The following is a 22,929-nucleotide window of genomic DNA, read 5'->3' on the forward strand; positions in this document are numbered from 1 at the left end:
GTTGAAGTCGGAAGTTTACATACACTTAGGTTGGAGTCATTAAAACTTGTTTTTCAATCACTCCACAACTTTCTTGCTAACAAACTATAGTTTTGGCAAGTCAGTTAGGACATCTACTTTGTGCATGACACAAGTAATGTTTCCAACAATTGTTTACAGACAGATTATTTCACTTAAAATTCACTGTATCACAATTCCAGTGTTTCAGAAGTTCACATACAATAAGTTGACTGTGCTTTTAAACAGCTTTGAAAATTCCAGAAAAGCTTCTGATAGGCTAATTGACATCATTTGAGTTAATTGGAGGTGTACCTGTGGATGTATTTCAAGGCCTACCTTCAAACTCAGTGCATCTTTGCTTGACATCATGGGAAAATCAAAAGAAATCAGCCAAGACCTCAAAAAATAAATTGTAGACCTCAACAAGTCTGGTTCAACCTTGGGAGCAATTTCCAAACACCTGAAGGTACCACATTCATCTGTATAAACAATAGTGAAGTATAAACACCATGGGACCATGCAGCGCCATACCGCTCAGAAAGCAGATGCGTTCGGTCTCCTAGAGATGAACGCACTTTGGCGCGAAAAGTGTATATCAATCCCAGAATAACAGCAAATGACCTTGTGAAGATGCTGGAAGAAACAGGTACAAAAGTATCTATATCCACAGTAAAACGAGTCCTATATCGACATAACCTGAAAGGCCAATCAGCAAGAAAGAAGCCACTGCTCCAAAACCGCCATAGAAAAAGCCAGAATACGGTTTGCAACTGCACATGGGGACAAAGATTGTACTTTTTGGAGAAATGTCCTCTGGTCTGATGAAGCAAAAATAGAACTGTTTGGCCATAATGACCATTGTTATGGTGTGACAGTGTGGAAAAAGGGGAAGGTTTGCAAGACAAAGAACACCATCCCAACCATGAAGCGCGGTGCTTTGTTGTGGGGGTGCTTGCTGCAGGAGGGACTGGTGCACTTCACAAAATAGATGGCATCATGAGACAGGAAAATGATGTGGAAATATTGAAGCAACATCTCAAGACATCAGTCAGGAAGTTAAAGCTTGGTTGCAAATGGGTCTTCCAAATGGACAATGACCCCAAGCATACTTCCAAAGTTGTGGCAAAATGGCTTAAGGACAACAAAGTCAAGGTATTGGAGTGGCCACCACAAAGCCCTGACCTCGATGCTATAGAAAATGTGTGGGCAGAACTGAAAAAGTGTGTGCGAGCAAGGAGGCCAACAAACCTGACTCAGTTACACCAGCTCTGTCAGGAGGAATGGGCCAAGATTCACCCAACTTATTGTGGGAAGCTTGTGGAAGGCTACCCGAAATGTTTGACCCATGTGAAACAATTTAAAGGCAATGCTACCATATACTAATTGAGTGTATGTAAACTTCTGACTGACTGGGAATGTGATGAAAGAAATAAAAATGAAATAAATCATTCTCTCTACTATTATTCTGACATTTCACATCCTTAAAATTAAGTGGTGATCCTAACTGACCTAAGACAGGGAATTTTTACTCTGATTAAATGTCAGGAATTGTGAAAAACTGTATTTAAGGAGTATGTAAACTTCTGACTTCAAATATACATATTCTCATTCACCCCTTTAGATTTGTGTGTATTATGTAGTTGTTGGAGAATTGTTAGATTACTTGTTAGATATTACTGCACTGTCGGAACTAGAAGCAAAAGCATTTCGCTACACTCACATTAACATCTGCTAACCATGTGTATGTGACCAATAATATTTGATTTGATTTAACCAAATAAAATAACTCAAACAATGCATACTGACCGCTACACATATTTAGTTCTAACATTGTTTTTTACTAAACTGCACAAACAGGTCTGTAGGACAGAGACAGATGTGCTCGTAATAAAGCCGGGATAGAACTGCCTGCGTCTGTCTGTCTGTCTGTCTGTCTGTCTGTCTGCCTGCCTGCCTGTCTGTCTGTCTGCCTGCCTGCCTGCCTGTCTGTCTGTCTGCCTGTCTGTCTGTCTGCCTGTCTGTCTGCCTGCTGTGCTGAGGATCATGGTAGGGAGACAATCTGCATGTAGAATAGAGTAACATTAAGGGCTCAGTGGGAGAGAGCCTCTAATAGACCTAACCAGCTAGCCAGAAGCCAGCCAGCCAACCTGTAAGGTCACAGTGAATCAGTGGAAAGCCCTGCCAGGCCAGTACTCAGACATCTGTATCTGTCAATGTAGTGGAGCTCAGCAGTAGATCTGGTTCTTCAGACAGCAGCTCCAATTTGTCAGCCCCAGCCGAGAGACCTTCCTGCTCCCCTCAAACAGACCCACACTGGTGATGTACTCTGAATAAGCCCATTCCTGGACATTTTTTAATATTTTGAGCACATGCTATTTAGTCCAGGTGTTGGCTTAATCTTGGTCCGGGAAACCGGCCCTATGTGTTTAAGGAGTGCTGTGCTTCTGTAATAAGTAAAAACCCCTGAGGTTAGGTTGAGGACAGTTGATGACAGTTGAACTCTCCAGGTCCAGGATGGAGGTGGTAGAGTAGTAGAAGACTGGTGATATACAGTGGGGCAAAAAACTATTTAGTCAGCCACCAATTGTGCAAGTTCTCCCACTTAAAAATATGAGAGAGGCCTGTAATTTTCATCATAGGTACACTTCAACTATGACAGACAACATTTAAAAAACAACTGAAAATCACATTGTAGGATTTTCTATGAATTTATTTGCAAATGATGGTGGAAAGTAAGTATTTGGTCAATAACAAAAGTTTATCTCAATACTTTGTTATATACCCTTTGTTGGTAATGACAGAGGTCAAACGTTTTCTGTAAGTCTTCACAAGGTTCCCACACACTGTTGCTGGTATTTTGGCCCATTCCTCCATGCAGATCTCCTCTAGAGCAGTGATGTTTTGGGGCTGTTGCTGGGCAACACGGACTTTCAACTCCCTCCAAAGATTTTCTATGGGGTTGAGATCTGGAGACTGGCTAGGCCACTCCAGGACCTTGAAATGCTTCTTACGAAGCCACTCCTTCGTTGCCCGGGCGGTGTGTTTGGGATCATTGTCATGCTGAAAGACCCAGCCACGTTTCATCTTCAATGCCCTTGCTGATGGAAGGAGGTTTTCACTCAAAATATCACTATACATGGCCCCATTCATTCTTTCCTTTACACGGATCAGTCGTCCTGGTCCCTTTGCAGAAAAACAGCCCCAAAGCATGATGTTTCCACCCCCATGCTTCACAGTAGGTATGGTGTTCTTTGGATGCAACTCAGCATTCTTTGTCCTCCAAACACGACGAGTTGAGTTTTTACCAAAAAAGTTATATTTTGGTTTCATCTGACCATATGACATTCTCCCAATCTTCTTCTGGATCATCCAAATGCTCTCTAGCAAACTTCAGATGGGCCTGGACATGTACTGGTTTAAGCAGGGGGACACGTCTGGCACTGCAGGATTTGAGTCCCTGGCGGCGTAGTGTGTTACTGATGGTAGGCAACAGGTGCCATTAATACAGTAACGAGTGGAGGACAGAGGATCCTCTTAAAGAAGAAGTTACAGGTCTGTGAGAGCCAGAAATCTTGCTTGTTTGTAGGTGACCAAATACTTATTTTCCACCATAATTTGCAAATAAATTCATAAAAAATCCTACAATGTGATTTTCTGGATTTTTTCTCCTCATTTTGTCTGTCATAGTTAAAGTGTACCTATGATGAAAATTATAGGCCTCTCTCATATTTTTAAGTGGGAGAACTTGCACAATTGGTGGCTGACTAAATACTTTTTTGCCCCTCTGTATACACTAATTAGGGAACGTACGCTCTAGGTCCAGGATGGTCTGGTTGGTGTGGAGGTGGACGGCTCTCTGCTGCTCCACCTGGTCCTCCAGCTCAAAGATGGTCTCCTTCAGGTCCTTGATTTGGCTGTCGGCCTGCTGCCCCCCCTTCTCCAGGGCACTGACCTTGCCACTCAGCGCTTCCTCAAGCCTTACGGCTCGCTCTGCCACCTGCTTGCACTCAGCCTCAGCCTGGGACATAGTAAGAGATGATCTGATTGGTTAGTCACATGACGAGACATAGTAAGAGATGACCTGATTGGTTATCACACATAGAGCCATTTAAGAGATGGCCTGATTGGTTAGTCCAAACATCCTTCAACAGGCCTCTTTCTACAGGTGTCCTGTTGGCTGCCACCATAAGATGGCCCTGTGTCTGTAGTGACAGTGTACCCTCTTTTTCAATGTCCGTTCATGTACCTGTTACCTTTACATTAAAGATGAAAGGAGAATACAAAAGGCCTTTACATAAAGCAGGTGTGACTGCAGAGGTTCGACAGAATTAGGCCTATTGTACTTCATTTATCATTCCATGTCCTCAGAAGTTTTGTGATTGTATTAGACAGTTAATTCATAAATCTTCGCCTAATCACTAGATAATTAAGGGTTACTTAACCATTAACACATCTAAACCACCAGACGTCCTCAAGTCTGGGCATGTGTGCGTATCACTTAGCATAACTGACAGTGACACATCCCTTATTGTAACCACAGCCTTAGATCTGTATGACACTCTGACTGTAACTGCTAATACTCTATTGTAGTCTGACGTAATAAAAGATAAAAAGCTGTTAAAAGCTGTTGGACGTCAGCCCTGCCAGTGTCCACAGAGACTCATTGGCACAAGAGTTTAGTAGGAACTCCTCTAAAGCCAATCTGATAGCATAGCCTACACTACAGTGTAACTGGCTGCTGGGTAAAAAGGTGATGATGAATCATTGATTTTACAGTTTAGTGTCTCGAGCCCCTGTCTACTGCTGCAGGTAATACACTTCCTGATACACTATTGACAGTAACCTCAATCACCCATGCATTCCCTACTACAGATGTAGCATCTTCATTTGATCATCCTGTTGCAGGAGAACTTGCAATGCAGGAAATGTTTAACTTCTAGCGTATTTGAGGCTTTAAGTTTGTAATTTCCACTTTTCAATTTCAGACATGAAAAAATCTATCAACCTCTAGAAAAATGTAAATGGATTATAATCCACATAATAATTCACATTTCCTGTTGCTGCAGGATTATTCCTACTGTAGCAAACTTAAACTTAAGCTTAAATGATCTAAAATGGCACTGCAATGGAAAGCAGCCGTTTATCGGGCTCTTGACCAACCCTATCATTGTGTGTGTTTTTTTGTACATAAAGTTTCCGCCATCGTTTCCAATGACCGAAAAGAGCTTCTTGACATGAGAACAGTGATCACTAACCTCAATTTGGATGAAGATTTCTACTTCAATGAGTCAGAGGCGCAGGACATAATGCTCACTCTGGACCAGACCCTAGTCCCGAGACTCGAAAAAGAAAAAGGCGAGAGAGAGGCCAACGTGAGGGCTACCTGATGAAACTATGTCGACGAGTACATAAACCGCCTCTACCCTGAATTCAATTGGCGACCGTACAAACACTGGAGAACCAACTGGACGAGCTCTGTTCGAGACTATCCTACTGTATCAACGGGACCTGAATAACTGTAATATACTGTGTTTCTCAGAGTCGTGGCTGAACAAGGACATGGATAATATACAGTTTCTTCAGAAAGAACTCACAACCCTTGACTTATTTCTAATTTTGTTGCGTTACAAAGTGGAATTAAAATGGATTTAAATGTCATTTTTTGTCAATGATCTATACAAAATACAATATTTTTTAATTAATGGAAAAAAAAACACTAATATATCTTAATTAGATAAGTGTTACAACACCCTGAGTCAATACATGATAGAATCAGCTTTGGTAGCGATTACAGCTGTGAATCTTTCTGGATAAGTCTCTAAGAGCTTTGCATACCTGGATTGTACATACAATATTCACACATTATCCTTAAAAAAAGTATTCAAGCTCTGTTAAGTTGGTTATTGATCATTGGTAGACAGCCATTTTCCAGTCTTTCCATACATTTTCAAGCTGATTTAACTCAAAACTGTAATTAGGCCACTCAGGAATATTCAAGGTTGCCTTGGTAAGCAACTCCAGTGTATATTTGGCCTTGTGTTTTAGGCAATTGTCCTGCTGAAAGGTAAATTTGTCTCCCAGTGTCTGTTGAGAGGAGGTCAAAGACCTGGCAGTGTGGTGCCAGGACAACAACCTCTCCCTCAACGTCAGCAAGACAAAGGAGCTGATTGTGGACTACAGGAAACGGAGGGCCGAGCACACCCTCATTCACATTGAAGGGGCTGTACTGGAGCAGGTGTCCACTGTTCCTTGGTGTCCACATCACTAAGGACCTATCATGGTCCACACACCAACACAGTTGTGAAGAGGGCACGACAACACCTCTTCCCCCTCAGGAGATTTAAAAGATTTGGCATGGTTCCTCAGATCCTCAGAAAGTTCTACAGCTGCACCATTGAGGGAATCTTGACGTGCTGCATCACCACGTTGGTATGGCAACTGCTTGGCATCCAATCACAAGGCGCTACAGAGTGTCCTGCCATTCAGACCTCTATACCAGGTGGTGTCAGAGGAAGGCCCTAAAAATTGTCAAAGACACCAGCCACCCAAATCATAGACTGTTTTCTCTACTACCGCACGGAAAGCAATACCAACACACCAAGTCTGGAACCAACAGGACCCTGAAAAGCTTCTACCCCGAAGGCATAAGACTGCTAAATAGTTAGTTAAATAGTTATCCAAATAGCTACCCAGACTATCTGCATTGACCTTTTTTGCACTAACTTTTTTTGACTCTTCACATACGCTGCTACTACTGTTTATTACCTGTCACTTAATCTTAGTTACAGTGCATTCGGAAAGTATTCAGACCCCTTGACTTTTTCCACTTTATGTTCAAATTTGTGCAGCAATGCTCCCCATACAACCTGACAGAGCTTGAGAGGATCTGCAGAGAAGAATGGGAGAAACTCCACAAATTCAGGTGTGCAAAGCTTGTGCAAAGCTTATATCGTCATACACAAGAAGAAGACTGTGATCGATACCAAAAGTGCTTCAACAAAGTATTGAGTAAAGGGTCTGAATATTTATGTAAATGTGATATTTCAGTTGCAAAAATGTGTAAAAACCTGTAAAAACTATTTAATCAATATTAGAATACGGCTGTAATGTACTTTCCGAATGCACTGGATATTTACATATATACCTCAATGTCCTCGTACCCCTGCATATCGACATGGTACTGGTACCCTTTGGATATAGCCAAGTTATTGTTATTCATTGTGTATTTATTATTACTTGTATTATTACATTTGATTTTTTCTATACTTTTTCTATTTTCTTTCTCTCTGCATTGTTGGGCCCTAAGTAAGCATTTCACTGTTAGTCTACACCTGTTGTTTACGAACCATGTGATTAATAAAATTTGATTTGATTTGAAATGAAGATCCTACATCTGTACAGCTCCATCATAGGCTACAATACATGCAGGGTTACTGGGTCACATACTGTGAAAGCCCCCAGGCATGATGTATTGTATTAAAAAAAGATATTGATGACACAATGCATTCTCCACAGCACGTCTTCTTACAGTATGTAGAGCATGACGTTAGTGACTGAAGTCATTATTTACCGGCCTCGCCCTCACACCCATTTGTCAGGAGCCAGAAGCCTGAGTCATATGTCACTCGACTTGACCTGCCAGGGTTCAGATAGGATTTATTTTCTTTCAAATTGTTTTAATGTTTGATTCAACGTGTGCCAGATGGTCAGCATTTCAACATTTGGGACTATTCCATTGGTTCCATTGCAACAGGCAGGCTCAATGAAACGGGGCAAAAGTATCTGAAAGAAAACAAATACTGTATGAACCCAGGTCTGCCCTGACTGGACCACCCCAGTGTAGAGTCAAATAGTTATGACATCAGTCAGAGGCAGCTGACTAGGACACACCCCGTGTTCACATCAACAACCACAGAAGGTACCCTAAACCCACACAGCCCAGGCTGCTGACGTGTGGTGTTGTGGGGGAAAACCACTGCTCACTCAAGCTCTCTGATCCTATAAGCAGATGAAAACAATTTCATAGAACATGAGTTCATACGTTGGAGAGTGGTGAGGGAAAGTGCTGAACTAAAGCCACAAAGCCTGTCTTCATTAGCAATACAATATTTATCCTAATTCAAACCATCATGGCAGATGAGGTATTGTGTAGGAAGCTTGTATCCACTACAAGACCATGGTGCTTGCCTAGGGAGCAGCAAGAGGAACTGCCCCTCCTTACCTTCAGGCTATGCTCAAACCCTACTCCCCAACCCGAGCACTTCGTTCTGCATCCTCTGGTCTCTTGGCACTCCCACCCCTACGGGAGGGCAGCTCCCGCTCAGCCCAGTCAAAGCTCTGTCCTGGCACCCCATTGGTGGAACCAGCTTCCCCCTAAAGCTAGGGCAAGAAAGTCCCTGCCCATCTTCCGAAAACATCTGAAACCCTACCTAAAGAGTATCTTAAATAACCCCACAGAACCCCGCCTCGCACCCATTTCTCACCCCGACTGCTCGAGGATGAGATGCAAATTGGTATTCCACCCACCTTGGTGAGTAATAAAGTTTCTACTCTATTCTATTCTATATGGCTTGGTGTCCCACCCACCTTGGACAGCAGTCCCTGTGCGTGTTCAGTGTCAGTCTGGGCCTTTAGCAGCTCCTGCCGTAGCTCTGTTACCTCCCCCTCCAGTCTGTCTCTCTCAGAATGGGCCGCCTTCAGCAGCCTCTGCAGCTCTGTGTTGTCCCCAGCACTCTGCATGGCCTTCAGCTCCCCAACCTTCTGTCTCTCTAGGTCCACCTGGGCTTTGAGCCGTCCGTTCTCCACCCTCAGGGCATCCGTTGCAGCCCTATGTTCCTCAGCCTCCCGCGTCATCTCACCCCCGGCCTCCACCTCCTTCTCCAGCCGGCCCTGGAGGTCATCCCTCTCCTGCCTGAGGGACCTCACCTGCCCCTGGGTTTCCTGGTGCTCCTCTTCCAGGGTCCTCAGGCTCCCCGTCAGCTGCTGCTGGATGTCCACCAGCTTCTCCCTCTCTGAGTGAGAGCTCTCCACCAGGTCAGTGTAGCGCTGCTCCAGCTCAGCTGCCCGGGACTCGTCCCCGCTCTGGACCTGGGCCACCTCCTGCAGCTTCCCGGCCAGGGACTCATTCTTCTGGGCCAGCAACTCTACCCTCTCCCTCTGCTGCTGCAGCGACGTCTGTAGGAGGCCCTTCTTCTCGGCCAGGCGCTCATTCTCAGCCGTCAGCTCCTGAACCACCTGCTGTTGGTCGGCCAGCTCCTGTAGTGTTGCCTGGAGCTCCTCTGCCGTGCTGTGCTGACTTTCCTCCATCTTCTGGATCTGCTCCTTCAGGCTCTCCACTGAGGGGTCGCGACCCGGACCCTTCCCCACCCCTACACCACTGCTGCTCACTGAGTCAGACTGCGACGGGATCTTCTCAAACTCTGAGGAGTCCGGAGAGGGCGAGCCCTTGGTGATGTCACTGCCGGAGGAGACTGAGGTTTTGAGCGGGCTGGGTGTGGGTGACTTGGCTGAGGGACTAGTGTTGTTTTCTGAGGGGAGGCCGTTGACGGAGGGCTTGGAGGGGCTGGTGGTGGTGGTAGTGTTGTTGGACAGAGGAGAGGCAGGCAAAGTTTCCAGGGAGAGAAGCTTCTCCTTCAGGGCCTGGTTCTCCTCCCTCAGAGCCGCCAGCTCCCTCTGGAACTTCCCGTTCTTCTCCCTCAGCTCCCCCACCAGGGCCTGGGCATCAGTGGCCTGCTGGGTTAGACCTTGGCCTTGATCGGGGGCACCCTCAGGTGGGGTGGAGGGGGTGTTGTGAGGCGAGGGGGATGAAGACAACGAGGCTTTCCCCCGGCAGCGCTGCAGCTCTATCCTCAGCTTGCTGATCTCAAACTCCTTGGCCTTGGCCTCGGCCAGAAGCTCCTTCACCTGGCACTCCATGAAGCCTCTCTCCGAGCCCTCGGCGTCCACCCTGGGCTTTGTGGTGGTGGAGCCACGCTGGTGCTTGGCTGCCAGGGTGGCCAGGCTGGAGGTGCTGGCGCTGGGGACCATCTTCTTGGTCGTGGAGGTCCGCAGCTGGTCCCTCAGCGACACACGGTCCCGGGTCATGGTGGGAGGAATTTCCCTGGGGGCAGGGATACCAGACTTCTTGGATCCTGATTGGACGCCTGAAAAAGATTATCAAAACACACATTCAGAGTCTGCTGCTTTCTTTTTGAAAGGCCACTAGTAAAGTGGTAATGCTTTGGACTAATGCCTGTAATGTCCTTACCATTCAATAGAAACAATTTCCCACTCAGACTGAAGCTCTATTGTGATGCAGTGATAATATGTTGTTGCAATTGTCATCATCAGGTGTTGCAATTGTCATCAACAGGGGTCAATCATTCAACAATATTCATAGATCCATTTATTTGTTTTGATGGCTGAATGGCTGGCTGGTTGGCACTGTGTCTGTGTTACTGTGGCCATTGAAGGCTTCCTCTGCCTAATAGCATTCCAGTGGGTCCACAGGCCCCGGATGGCTTTCCAGACCTCTCTCTCTCAAATACGAAGAGCTTTTACTGATTCATCGCCCGCGTGAGCAGGGCGCCATCTGAAAGGCTTTTATTGTTTGTTTTAAAATGATCAGCAAACAGCAACACAGACACAGGGGGTTCTTGTTACCAGGGATGACCAGGAATGGTCCGGGACACATGGAACGTTCCAGCACAAAGCAGCCCAGTCAGTGGACAGACACAAAAAGAGCGCTGTGTTGATGACACACTAGACTGACTGCCATCAACTCCAGAGGGCACAGACTACTGCACAGCCTGGGCAAGAAGAGATAGACCAGGATTCTGTATAACCCCATAAACAACACACACATCCACACTCGCACACACACAAAACATTCAAGATACACTGGCACGTTGGCTCACATCCACACCTACAAACAAACACACACTCACAAACAAATAGTCTGGGCTCATTTGGAATGGAAATCCTACACCCCTCTGGGCTCTTAAAGCACTTCTCCATTGATGGGCACTTTGCAGGGACTATCACCCCTTTGTACTGGCTGGCTGTGCCTGCCAAGCCTGCCAAGCCTCAGACAATCTCAGGGGCACAGCGTGGTTTAGCATTCTTAAAGTGGGGTTCTGTGGATGCAAAGGAGAGTGTTGCTGAGGCCGGGACCACAGAGAAAGGAGTCAGAGACCTAACTTACTTTATCAGCACTCAACTATGCTTCTATATAAAGCAAGGAGCTCGGAACTCGGTGTGCTTTCTTTTTACAATAACACAATCATAAATTGCTCAGCTTGCAAAAATAAAAATGACACACACACACACATATATATATATATATATAGCAAGGATGCTGGACACTTTCTTTTCATAATAAAATAAAATCACAATAAAACGACAAATAGTTCCAGTAAAACATTAAATATCAAAGCTATAAAAAATAACATGGCAGATTGGCTGGCACACAGAGTGACTGCAGACAGACATTGCGGTTTGCCTTCAGTCAAAAAATAAGGACCTAACTACTCCGCTTGAGTGAGAGCAAGCAAAAGCCAGTCATTTAAATGCCCATTAATCAACTTTGCATTGGTTCTCCATCAGTCAGGTCAAGTGAACTCTAGTGTATTTCCCAGTGGACTAGCCTTTGCTTTGCCAAGATCCCAGGCTGCCATTAAAAATCTATAATCACTTACTTCTCTGTGCATTTTACAGTGGATGCATCCACTACAGACAGAATGAGGCCATACACACCTAAATTATGTATTATCACATGGAAGATTTTAACATTTTAACAGCTAATTGTTTATGAATAAAGACTGTGATGAAATCAGTTGTGTTAGGTTCAAAAACGACTACATCATAATACATTACAGATTGGCATATTAAGATGTTTGGGGATGCATGCACGGTATGTGTATTAACAGAAACTGACAGACTGACACACACACACACACACACACACACACACACACACACACACACACACAATTGCTCTTATTCTTATTATATAACATATAGAGGAAGAGTAACAGAAGGAAAGTGAAAGAGAGGGATAGATGAATAAAAGGAGAGTGAATGAGAGAGAGACAGATGTGCTTAAGCTCAGTCCGTTTCCATTAAGATGATTAATGTTTGGAGTTGAAGTGGGACTCTGGGACATCTCCCATTCACAGCCCCCACATACAGTAACGCTCTCCTTCTACTTCCCAGTCCAACTGAATAAAACCCATATGGACTGTATAAACTCACTCCTCGTTGGGAGGACTCATCTCCCGTTTACCATGACTTCACTACAGCTTGTCCCTGTGCACATAGCCATGACATAAATCTGTGTGCAAAACAAGCCAACTAATACGTATGTAAACATTTACAGTACATTAAAACACAATACAGAGAAAGGAAGGCTGGCTGGAACACAGCCATTCTGACCATTTCTGAAAGATGAAAACAATAGCACATTTTTGGTGGACCTGTAAACAGATTGTTGGAATTCAATAATGTGTTACATTTACTTTTTCCCAAACCTAAATATGCTGCACTGACAGCGTATTCTGAAACATTGCATACATTTTTTTTTTTTACTGCAGAAGGCCTTCTTACAGTGGTAGCCTACACACTTCAATGCAAAAGATCAACTGCCTGTTCAGCTGTTAAATCCTATTGTATGTCATAAACCACAGTCCCTGTCGAATGCAAAGGTTAGAGCAAAAACTTCAAATTCTAATAGCCTATCTAATAGGCCCAATTAAATGAGAGATGCACCTGGTCATTTCTTGTATGGATAGTGAGGTGAAATAGAGAATAACTGTTGCTTTGTGAGGTATCTCTACATGAAAATACATGTAGAAAAAAGTATGCCTTATTTACTTTGAAGAACTACAAAATAGGGATTGTGTCAGACAGCAGACGCAGCATCTCTATGGAGATGAGATGATTACTTGGAATGAAATAATAAAGTCATCAAATAAAACAAATGTAATATATACTACACAATAACTGAAATATTTGATAAAAGTAAAGTGAATAAATGATGGTTAACAAGTGAGCAGTAATGGGCAGTCACTACCATCATGGGACTTTTATTAATTGTTTTATTCTGTGTTGTTACAGAATTCAACCCACATAATGCATAGTGCATTTAACATTTGAAAAAATGATTGAAACCGAAATCGGAAACCGTGATTATAAAAAAACAAATGTAAAGCCTACAAATGTCAATGGAAAAGGTGAAACGTTTGTTCGATCGTTTAACTGTGCTTCAGATTGGATCGCAATGAGCAAAATACTTCAAATAGCTGGATCTATTTACTAATGTGAAGTAGGTCCAATAAATGAGAGAAGGGATGAATGGTAGCCTATCCAAAATTGTTGTAGGCCTATAGGCTATTTCAAGAGTTGCCTATGAAACCATCACAGTCAGAAAAGGGGAGGAGTTTTAATATACCTATTTCAAATTATTTTAGAATGCAAAGATAAAATAAAGATTTAGAGATTTTTGATCTCTTCTTACTAACGGCAAATGATTAAATCTTGTTATTATATTTAACTACCTGTTTTTTGTTATAAATAAGAATGTCATCATATATTCTCCATTTGCACAAGGCTACTACTAGGCTTCTTTTGCCTTCTTGCAATGCAAGACTTCAACCACTAGAAAATGTGCGTACCCATGGTCTACAGTGTGCCGGAGGATAAGCACATTCTCATGTCAAATTCAGTTTTTATAAATGGCAAATTTTGCGTGAAAACTGGCTAACACATATTTTGGGGCATATTTTGTGCATACGCAACGTTTACAAATGAGGCCCCAGACCTGGGTTCAAATAGTATTTGAAATAGTGCTTGATGGAGCTTGCCTGGCACATTAGAGCCAATGGAATAGTTCCAAATGTGCAAACCCCGTCCATCTGGCAGACAGGCTTAATTGAACGCTCAAAGTATTTGAAAGAAAACAAATACGAGTTTATTTCTCATTCCACATCTCATATAGAGGCCTAACAATGGAACCCTCTCTCTCTCTCTTACTCTCTTTCTCTCTCTCGCTCTCTCACTCTTTCTCTCTCAGCGTTACTGTAGCCAACCCTTCCCTGTCCAAAAGGAGGGTTCGGTCTCACATAGAGCCAGGTATGGGCAGTGATAGTTAGTGGCACAGTTGGCCATGCAGCCTCAAGGCCAAGACAGAGCAGCTGCTCAATGGGAATCATCTCATCTTATCCTCATCAAACAGTCTGCCAATCTCAGAGGAGAGCAGAGGCATGCTTTATCCAGGAGAGGTGCCAGTTATCAGATGCTAGCTGGGCTATAAAAGGGGGGTGATAGGAAGGAGAACATTGAAGAAAAGCCTCAGTGCCTCAATTTATCTATGCTGAGATCGACATGTTTGATACAGTGCAGAAGATAGACCGATTTGACTTTTTTCTTCCAACACATCATATAAAACTTCTAAACCCCTTAGCTAAGCCTACTTTCAGGGTATTCATGATCCACCATATGTTTCACAATTTAAAAGAAGTTAAAGGAAAGCACAAAGAAGACAAGCTGTGAATTAATAGCCAACTATTTAAAATCCTCAGTTGGGACAAACGCTTCCTGACTCCAAAGTTATCTGGGCCTGACTTGCCAAACCTTTGACAGACAATGACAACTCCTTATTTTTATGGGTTACTGAAATGGTTAGAGAGAGAGAAAGTGGGGAAGAAAAAGAGAGATGAGAGAGAAAGGCTGAGAGTAACAGAGAGATACAAAAAAATATATGGAGAGAGATAGCGAATGACTCGTTTCAAGAAACTAGGCGTATGTCACATGTCACTACTTCACAGGAGCAGCATTTGAACGTAAATATATATATTTTTTTTATCGAAATAAGTTTTTTCTCTCGCAGAAATGCCTTCTGGAACATGTGAACTTCATATGCCTTAATAACAAACTAGTATTTCATCCATAAAATTGTTAAATTACAAGCCTAGTTGGTTTAGCCATGGAAATAAACAAGAACCTTCCCACTGGCCATGATTGGCTGAGATAATGCATGGGCTGGACATGCCAGGAGATGAGTTTGGATTGGTCTGCCATGTAGCAGGCTTCTGTCTATAATGTGAGCTGTTCAGTATGTGTTGACAGTCCTTTCGTTATTTTATTTTATTTTTTACCTTTATTTAACTAGGCAAGTCAGTTAAGAACAAATTCTGATTTTCAATGACGGCCTAGGAACAGTGGGTTAACTGCCTGTTCAGGGGCAGAATGACAGATTTGTACCTTGTCAGCTTGGGGGTTTGAACTTGCAACCTTCTGGTTACTAGTCCAACACTCTAACCACTAGGCTACCCTGCCGCACCTAACATTATATGATATAACGTTAGCCATCGAGAACAACAAAAGTTTTGCTACTTTTCCCAACATTGATGCCCTAAATTTAGCTGGTGCTATCGACAGATCAGAAGGAAAAAGTGATGGGCTACTTTCTGCACACATCACGGTCAGTATGAACCGAAGTGACTTGACACAAAGCTGGCCAAACAAGATGTAGCTACAAACAAAATGGAGTTAAATGGCTCCAGTCTGATATGTTTCTAATTTTGTCAGAAAGTAATTTTCATCGCAAGTTAAAGTGTTCTGTTTGTTAGCTAGCAAACGTTAGCTTGCTGGATCGCTAGTTAACGTCATGTGTATGATCTGTGTTACAATATTATTTGAATCAGAAAAACATTTGCATTGATAGTTATAGCCTAATGTTAACTAGCTAACATTGAACCTAGTTTGTTAGGTTTTTAACCACCTGCAGATTCATACTACAGCTATGACAATGTCTGTATTGGCAGTAGTATGAGTTGGGGTTATACCGGTTCATCGTTTAGCTAGCTAGCTACATGTCTAAACAAAAGTTTCTACTTTGGCTGGTTTATTACATGACCCATCAAATTAGCAGGTGTATATGGGCGTGATTAAGGCCATCTATTGTATTTCATGAACATGTGCACATGTCTAGACAATAGTGACCCTTCCACTTAGCTAGATGTGGTTGAGGGGTGGTTATAGCATTTCCTTCACATGACTCATCAATTTAGACAAGTGTGTCGGGTAAGCGTCATCTAAAAATATAAAATATTTTTTATCTTGACACTTTCTGTTTTTGCTACTATGCAAGTACTATCACTGTACCGTTTACATCTTCTGTATCCTCTGCATGTGACAAATAAACATAGATTTGATTTGATATAGTGTGTGTTTACCACATGGCCTCACATGTGAATCCTTAAAGAGATGGGTGGGGCTAAGGCTTAAGAGGGTGTGAACGATACTGAAGGGGTGTAGACAAAGAAGAGCTCTCCAGTTGGTGTACCAAAAATATTCAAGGGCCATTTTCTAAGAAGTGGGTTTACAAGCTTATCAACTTTCCCATTGTTCCTCAACTGCAGTGTATGATATACCATTTTCTAGCTCTGAGTCTCTACTTTTATCCAATGTAAAAAATACAATTTCAAATGTTGCTACATAAGACTGACTTGAGGTGGTCGGTCACATATATACAAAAGTATGTGGACACCCCTTCAAATGAGTGGATTCGGCTATTTCAGCCACACCCGTTGCTGACAGGTATATAAAATCGAGCACACATTCATGTTATCTCCATAGACAAACATTGGCAGCAAAATTTCAACGTGGCACCGTCAGAGGATGCCACCTTTCCAACAAGTTAGTTAGTGAAATGTATGGCCTACTAAAGCTGCATCGGGCAACTGTAAGTGCTGTTATTGTGAAGTGGAAACGTCAAGATGCAACAATGGCTCAGCCGCAAATTGGTAGGTCACACAAGCTCACAGAACAGGACCACAGAGTGCTGTGCGTAAAAATTGTCTGTCCTCAGTTGCAACAATTACTAATGAGTTCCAAATTGCCTCTGGAAGCAACGTCAGCAGAATAACTGTTTGTCTGGAAATTCATGAAATGGGTTTCCATGGCCGAGCTGCCATACACAAGCCTAAAATCACCATGCGCAATGCCAAGCGTCGGCTGGAGTGGTGTAAAGCTCGCCGCTATTGGACTCTGGAGCAGTGGAAACCCGTTCTCTGGAGGGATGAATCACGCTTCACCATCTGGCAGTCTGACAGATGAATCTGGAGGTTTGGAGGATTCCAGGAGAACACTACCTTCCCCAATGCATAGTGCCATCTGTAAAGTTTGGTGGAGAAGGAATAATGGTCTGGGTTTGTTTTTCATGGTTCGGGCTAGGAACCTTAGTTCCAGTGAAGGGAAATCTTAACACTACAGCATACATTGACATTCTAAACAGGCCTAATCACCCAACATCAGTGCCCAACCTCACTAATGCTCTTGGGGCTGAATGTTAGCAAGTCTCTGAAGAAATGTTCCAACATCTAGTGGAACGCCTTCCCAGATGAGTGGAGGCTGTTATAACAGCAAAGCGGGACCAACTCCATATTAATGCCCATGATTTTGGAATGAGACGTTCGACGAGCAGATGTCCACATACTTTTGGCCATGTGTAAATCCTCCAACAACCTCTGGAGACTGGCTCTCATTGATAGCAAAGTGTAAATAATGTGAAACATTAGCTTTGGAAAGAAAGATAAATACTGCTGCCAAGTAGAATGGGCTTTCGGTCATGTTGAGGAACAAGAGAAAGGCTACGCAACATTTTGTGACAAGAGTTTTCTTTTTTGTGCTCATTTGGTAAGAAAGTAATATTCACAATAGTGAATCATGGACTAATCATTGCAGGATAGGTTTTTTTGGAGGAGAAGCCACAGTAACAGGATTTAGATTGCAGGCGGCCAAATGAAGCCAGCAGTGGATGCCAAGATCAACAGGCTTGACCAAAGTCATTAACCCAAACTCCAACTTTTAACTTAAAACATTCATGTTTCTACACAGAATACTGCTGACATGCCAGAAAACAAAACACATGTCCACACAGAGAGAACCATTGTTAGTAACCCCACTTCTGATCTCGAGTCCTGTTGAAATGGCTTCCTGAAATAATCGGAAATTATTGCTTTGTTTACATTAACTAATTGTTTAATTAATTAATAACACACAGTATGAGTACCTCATCACAATAATGCACTCTGGTCCATATATATCTTTTTAATGAAGATGAGGTTTGAAATCACAGATCGGCAGGGGACGTGTGGCTCAGTGGCTTCTGGACACCAGCGTTACCAGCCAGCTAAGCCAGCAGCCAAGAGGTAACAGGCTGCATTGTGAGGGGAAGGAAAGGCAGCCCCCAGCCCAGCCGTCTTTAATTTCATTTACACGGGGGGACAGGAGAGGGAGTGACGATGACAGATAAGTGGCCGGGGCCAGTCAGGCCGGTCAAGTGTCAGAACCGTTGGCATCTGCAATGACACAGTGGTACCGTCAGTCAGTGGCTGACTGCTATCACGAAGGAATTAATGACCTTTGAAAGGGAAAGAATCTCCCTCAGTCTCATTTCCACACCACACACGTGTGTGCACACACACACACACACGTCTCATTTCCACCCCTAGCCCGCCCCCTCTGGAGTTCCAGGAAGTGCAGTCTAATGTTTTCCAGTCAGGTGGACGTGGGGGGTACAGAGCAGTCAGATAAAACATAATATCCATCTCTCTCTCTGTCTGGGGTTTCCTGTTGTCCAGGCAGCAACTGGACAGGACATAGCCTGGTGGTCCCAGATATGTTTGTGCTGTCTTGGCAACTCAACACAGGAGTTGGCAAGATGGCACAAACAGATCTGTGACCAGACTAGACAGGACGGGATGGGGAGTGACTGGGTAAACTGGAGCTTATCTCTCAGGCCCTGTGCTCACACAGGCATTCCACTCTTCTTGCTGGTGCGGAAGACAGACTCACAGTGGGGTTTCCATATGCGTCACTGTGATACAGGAAATGGTTAGCCAGGATGGTCAGTCAGTCAGGGACAGGGGAGGCAAACGTTAACGCTAGCTGTCACAGTCCAAGGGACACATCATCCTCCAGACCTTGATTCAAATAGTATTTATCTTCTTTTAAAGACTAACGGTTCCTTTGGTTCCATCATCAGACAAACATCAGACAACAATTAAAATCATCATCCTAACTCTTCTAGCAGAAATAGATACTGCCAACTATGAGTTAGCCAAGAAACACAGACTCTAGCATTGTTTTTCTACTTATCAAAGGCCAACTTTACTTGCAATACTATAGTAAGTACAGATATTCCACTAAGGTTCCTGAAACTCGGACAGACGGTCTAAATTCACTCTGGTCAAAACTTAATCTCTTGGCCTGTGTCTCAGGTCCCAAAGACTTAAATGGACAGATATTCCACAATAGTTCCTCCATATGAGTTGATGAAAGCTCTAGCCTAAATGCACTTACACTGACTGGGCTTTTTTCTGGCCAAAACATAATCTCTTGGTCCCAGGTCCCAAAGACTTTGGGTCAGAGTCAGGACATGACATCATAATGTGGAGGAGGAGAGTGCATAGTATGATTAGAGAGCGGATCTGCAGATCACATCTGATTTAAAGCCCAGAATGTTCTAGAATGTCACCAGATACATTTTATGGGCCTACTATAGCAGATAGCAGAAGGGGATATAGTAGAGGCAGGCACTCAACGAATGCAGGATTTCAATAAACCCCCCAATTCCCATAGTCTACTACATACAGTATACCACATAAGAGGCACGTCAATGAATAGGAATCTGATTTGTGCGCCGTTTGAAGGATGGTGTAATTGCATTTGCCGGTGATCGGAAGAGGTGTAAATCAGGTAAATGGTCTAGTTTCACAGACAGTTACCAAGACCATGGAGGATAAGCAGCAGCTGTAACACACATCACTTTGTGAGTGTCAGCTTAAGGGCTGGTTTAGAAGTAGTGTACAAAAGTCCTGGGTTTAGACCAGAAGGTCACCGCCTGGCTTTGCATGGACTCTCCGGACTATTGAGTTTAGGAAATTATTGCATTGGGGATTTGACTGGATATATTATCTGCACTTGGGAAACGTCCAGTATCTGCAGATCCACAGATTCTCAAACCCAACAAACGCTTCCCTTGTTCTTTGTGGTTCTATCTTTAAATCCTTATTCCTGCAGATCATACATGCTGCCATCATGTCTATGGGATTATTACCATAGTACCATAACCTCCCCAGTCCCCACAATAGATTTGAAGCCATAATTATATCCAGGGGGCTCAGATAACATGCTCTCCAATAGTCTGCTTCAGAATGATTGCACATCTCGATCCAAGAATTTGCTTAAAAACCAAACGACTGAGAACAGAAGGCGCAAATGTAAAATCGAGGCCGCATAGATGGTCATTCGAAGTATAGATATTCATCCTATAGTAGTCGCATAATATGTGGAGTACATACAGTATAAGCTATAGTACAAAGTCCATGCCGTATGTCATGCACAATCAACGTGGCACACTGTATCAACAACATATTCGAGTTGAGTAAAGGGAAGGAATTAGAGGCTTTTTTATATATATATATATATATATATATATAATATATATATATATATATAGTAGCTACTATCTTGTCTCATCGCTACAACTCCCGTACGGGCTCGGGAGAGACGAAGGTTGAAAGTCATGAGTCCTCCAATACACAACTCAACCAAGCCGCACTGCTTCTTAACACAGCGCGAATCCAACCCGGAAGCCAGCCGCGCCAATGTGTCGGAGGAAACACCGTGCACCTGGCAACCTTGGTTAGCATGCACTGCGCCCGGCCCGTCAAGGATATCACTACTGGCCAAGCCCTCCCTAACCCGGACGACACTGGGCCAATTGTGCGTCGCCCCACGGACCTCCCGGTGGCGGCCAGTTGCGACAAAGCCTGGGCGCGAACCCAGAGTGAATTAGAGGCTTTTTGAAGAGTTTAAGGGTTGCTTTAAAATCCTGTTGACCAATCTGAAAATATTAATGTGAACTAACTTGGAGAAGGAATGGAGGTAAAGAGTGAGTTTGGCATGCCTGGCTGTGAAGGATAAGTAGTAGGGTCGGTGTGGAGAGACAGAGAGTGGATGGAATCTGTCACCACATTGGCTGAGGTGATATTTTCCCTGCTGAGGCTGGCCAATAATCCTGCATATAAATAAATAAAGAGGGAGAGAGAGAGAGAGAGAGAGCAGAATGGATGGGGTTTTGGCTGGGCTAAATAGAGACTGCAAATCACTCAGTGGAGTGAAAGAAGTAGAGTTACTGTATGTATGGGATCAAAAAGCTGACTCACTTACAGAGGGTTACATCTTGACTTGTGATGGTTCGGAAATATACTATACACACACCATATTGAAAAACCACTACCTGATTACACAGAGATGGGGAATTGCTGGTCTTGCTGTGCCGGAACCAAAACAATTTGAAACACCAAGAGCAGAAAGGCAGCAGGGAAGGAGTAGAGGAGTAGAGACTAGGGCTAGTATTCACAACAACCTCTACTGTAAGCAGAAGTAAAATACCCCATACTCATGTATTCCTGTGTCCAAGTCATTATGGGTAGTGAGTGACTCTAATGTCAGCAAGTGGCATATCATTCATCAAATACTGCTGAGAAGTGGACTCTCTTTTTTTATAACAGCAACACCTGCAAGTCTGCACTATACAGTGCCTTCAGAAAGTATTCATACCCCTTCTTATTGCACTTTGTGTTGTGTTACAGCCTGAATTCAAAATGGATTACTTTTTTCTTCTTCTCACCCATCTACACACAATACTCCATAAGTGGAAACATGTTTTTAGAAATGTTTGTACATGTATTTAAAATGAAATACAGAAATATCTTATTTACACAAGTATTCACACCCGAGTCGACCCTTTACAAGCACCTTTGGCAGCAATTACAGATGGGAGTCTTTTGGGTTAAGTCTCTAAGTTTTGCACACTTGAATTGTACAATATTTGCCCATTATTCTTTAAAAATGATTCAAGCAAGCTCTGTCAAGTTGATTGTTGCTAGTCAGCCATTTTCAAGTCTTGCCATAGACTTTCAAGACGATTTTAAGCCAAAAGTGTACAGGAACATTCAATGTCGTCTTGGTAAGCAACTCCAGTGTAGATTTGGCCTTGTATTTTAAGTTGTGGTCCTGCTGAAAGGTGAATTCGTCCCCCAGAATCTCAGTATCTCTACTTGCACATCATCATCTGCTCATTTATCTCTCCAGTGTTAATCTGCTAAATTGTAATTATTCGCTCCTATGGCCTATTTATTGCCTACCTCCTCATGCCTTTTGCACACACTGTATATAGACTTTCTTTTTTTTGTACTGTGTCATTGACTTGTTTATTGTGTTATTGGCTTGTTTATTGTTTACTCCATGTGTAACTCTGTGTTGTTGTCTGTGTCACACTTCTTTGCTTTATCTTGGCCAGGTCGCAGTTGTAAATGAGAACTTGTTCTCAACTAGCCTACCTGGTAAAATAAAGGTAAAATAAAAAATTACATTTTTTTTTTTTTATATTAAAAAAAAAATCTGTTGGAAAGCAGACTGAACCAGGTTTTCCTCTAGGATGTTGCCTGTGCTTACAGCTGTATTCCATAAATGTATATTAAAGAAAACTCCCTAGTCCTTGCCGATCACAAAAATACCAATAACGTGATGCAGCCACCACCGTGCTTGGAAATATGAAGAGTGGTACTCAGTGATGTGTGCTATTGGATTTGCCCCAAACATAACGCTTTGTATTCAGGACCGAAAGTTAATTTCTTTGCCACATTTTTTGCAGTATTACTTTTGCAGTAGTGCCATGTTGCAAACTGGATGCATGTTTGGAAAATTTTAATTTCTGTATAGGCTTTCTTCTTTTCATGGTGAAATCACTGTGCAGTTTTCTTCATCTCTGGCAACTGAGTTAGGAAAGAAGCCTGTATCTTTGTAGTGACTGGGTGTATTTATATACCATCCAAAGCCCAATTTAATAACTTCACCATGCTCAAAGGGATATTCAGCATC

At 43.1% G+C, this 22,929-nt stretch overlaps 1 protein-coding gene across 7 annotated transcripts in view; it reads right to left on the minus strand.

The window, feature by feature from the left end:
- Positions 1–22,929, minus strand: part of LOC115105533 (cytospin-B-like) — a 179,239-nt gene that overhangs the window by 63,243 nt on the left and 93,067 nt on the right. For all 7 annotated transcript variants that reach the window (XM_029627693.2, XM_029627692.2, XM_029627691.2 and 4 more), the window contains 2 exons: positions 8,587–10,142; positions 3,811–4,018 (listed from right to left, as the gene is read on the minus strand). In XM_029627693.2, coding sequence (XP_029483553.2) covers positions 3,811–4,018; positions 8,587–10,142 — 1,764 coding nt within the window. The remainder of the gene's footprint in view (positions 1–3,810; positions 4,019–8,586; positions 10,143–22,929) is intronic.

This window comes from Oncorhynchus nerka, linkage group LG22 (genome assembly GCF_034236695.1).
Source record: "Oncorhynchus nerka isolate Pitt River linkage group LG22, Oner_Uvic_2.0, whole genome shotgun sequence".
Taxonomy (NCBI): Eukaryota; Metazoa; Chordata; class Actinopteri; order Salmoniformes; family Salmonidae; genus Oncorhynchus; species Oncorhynchus nerka.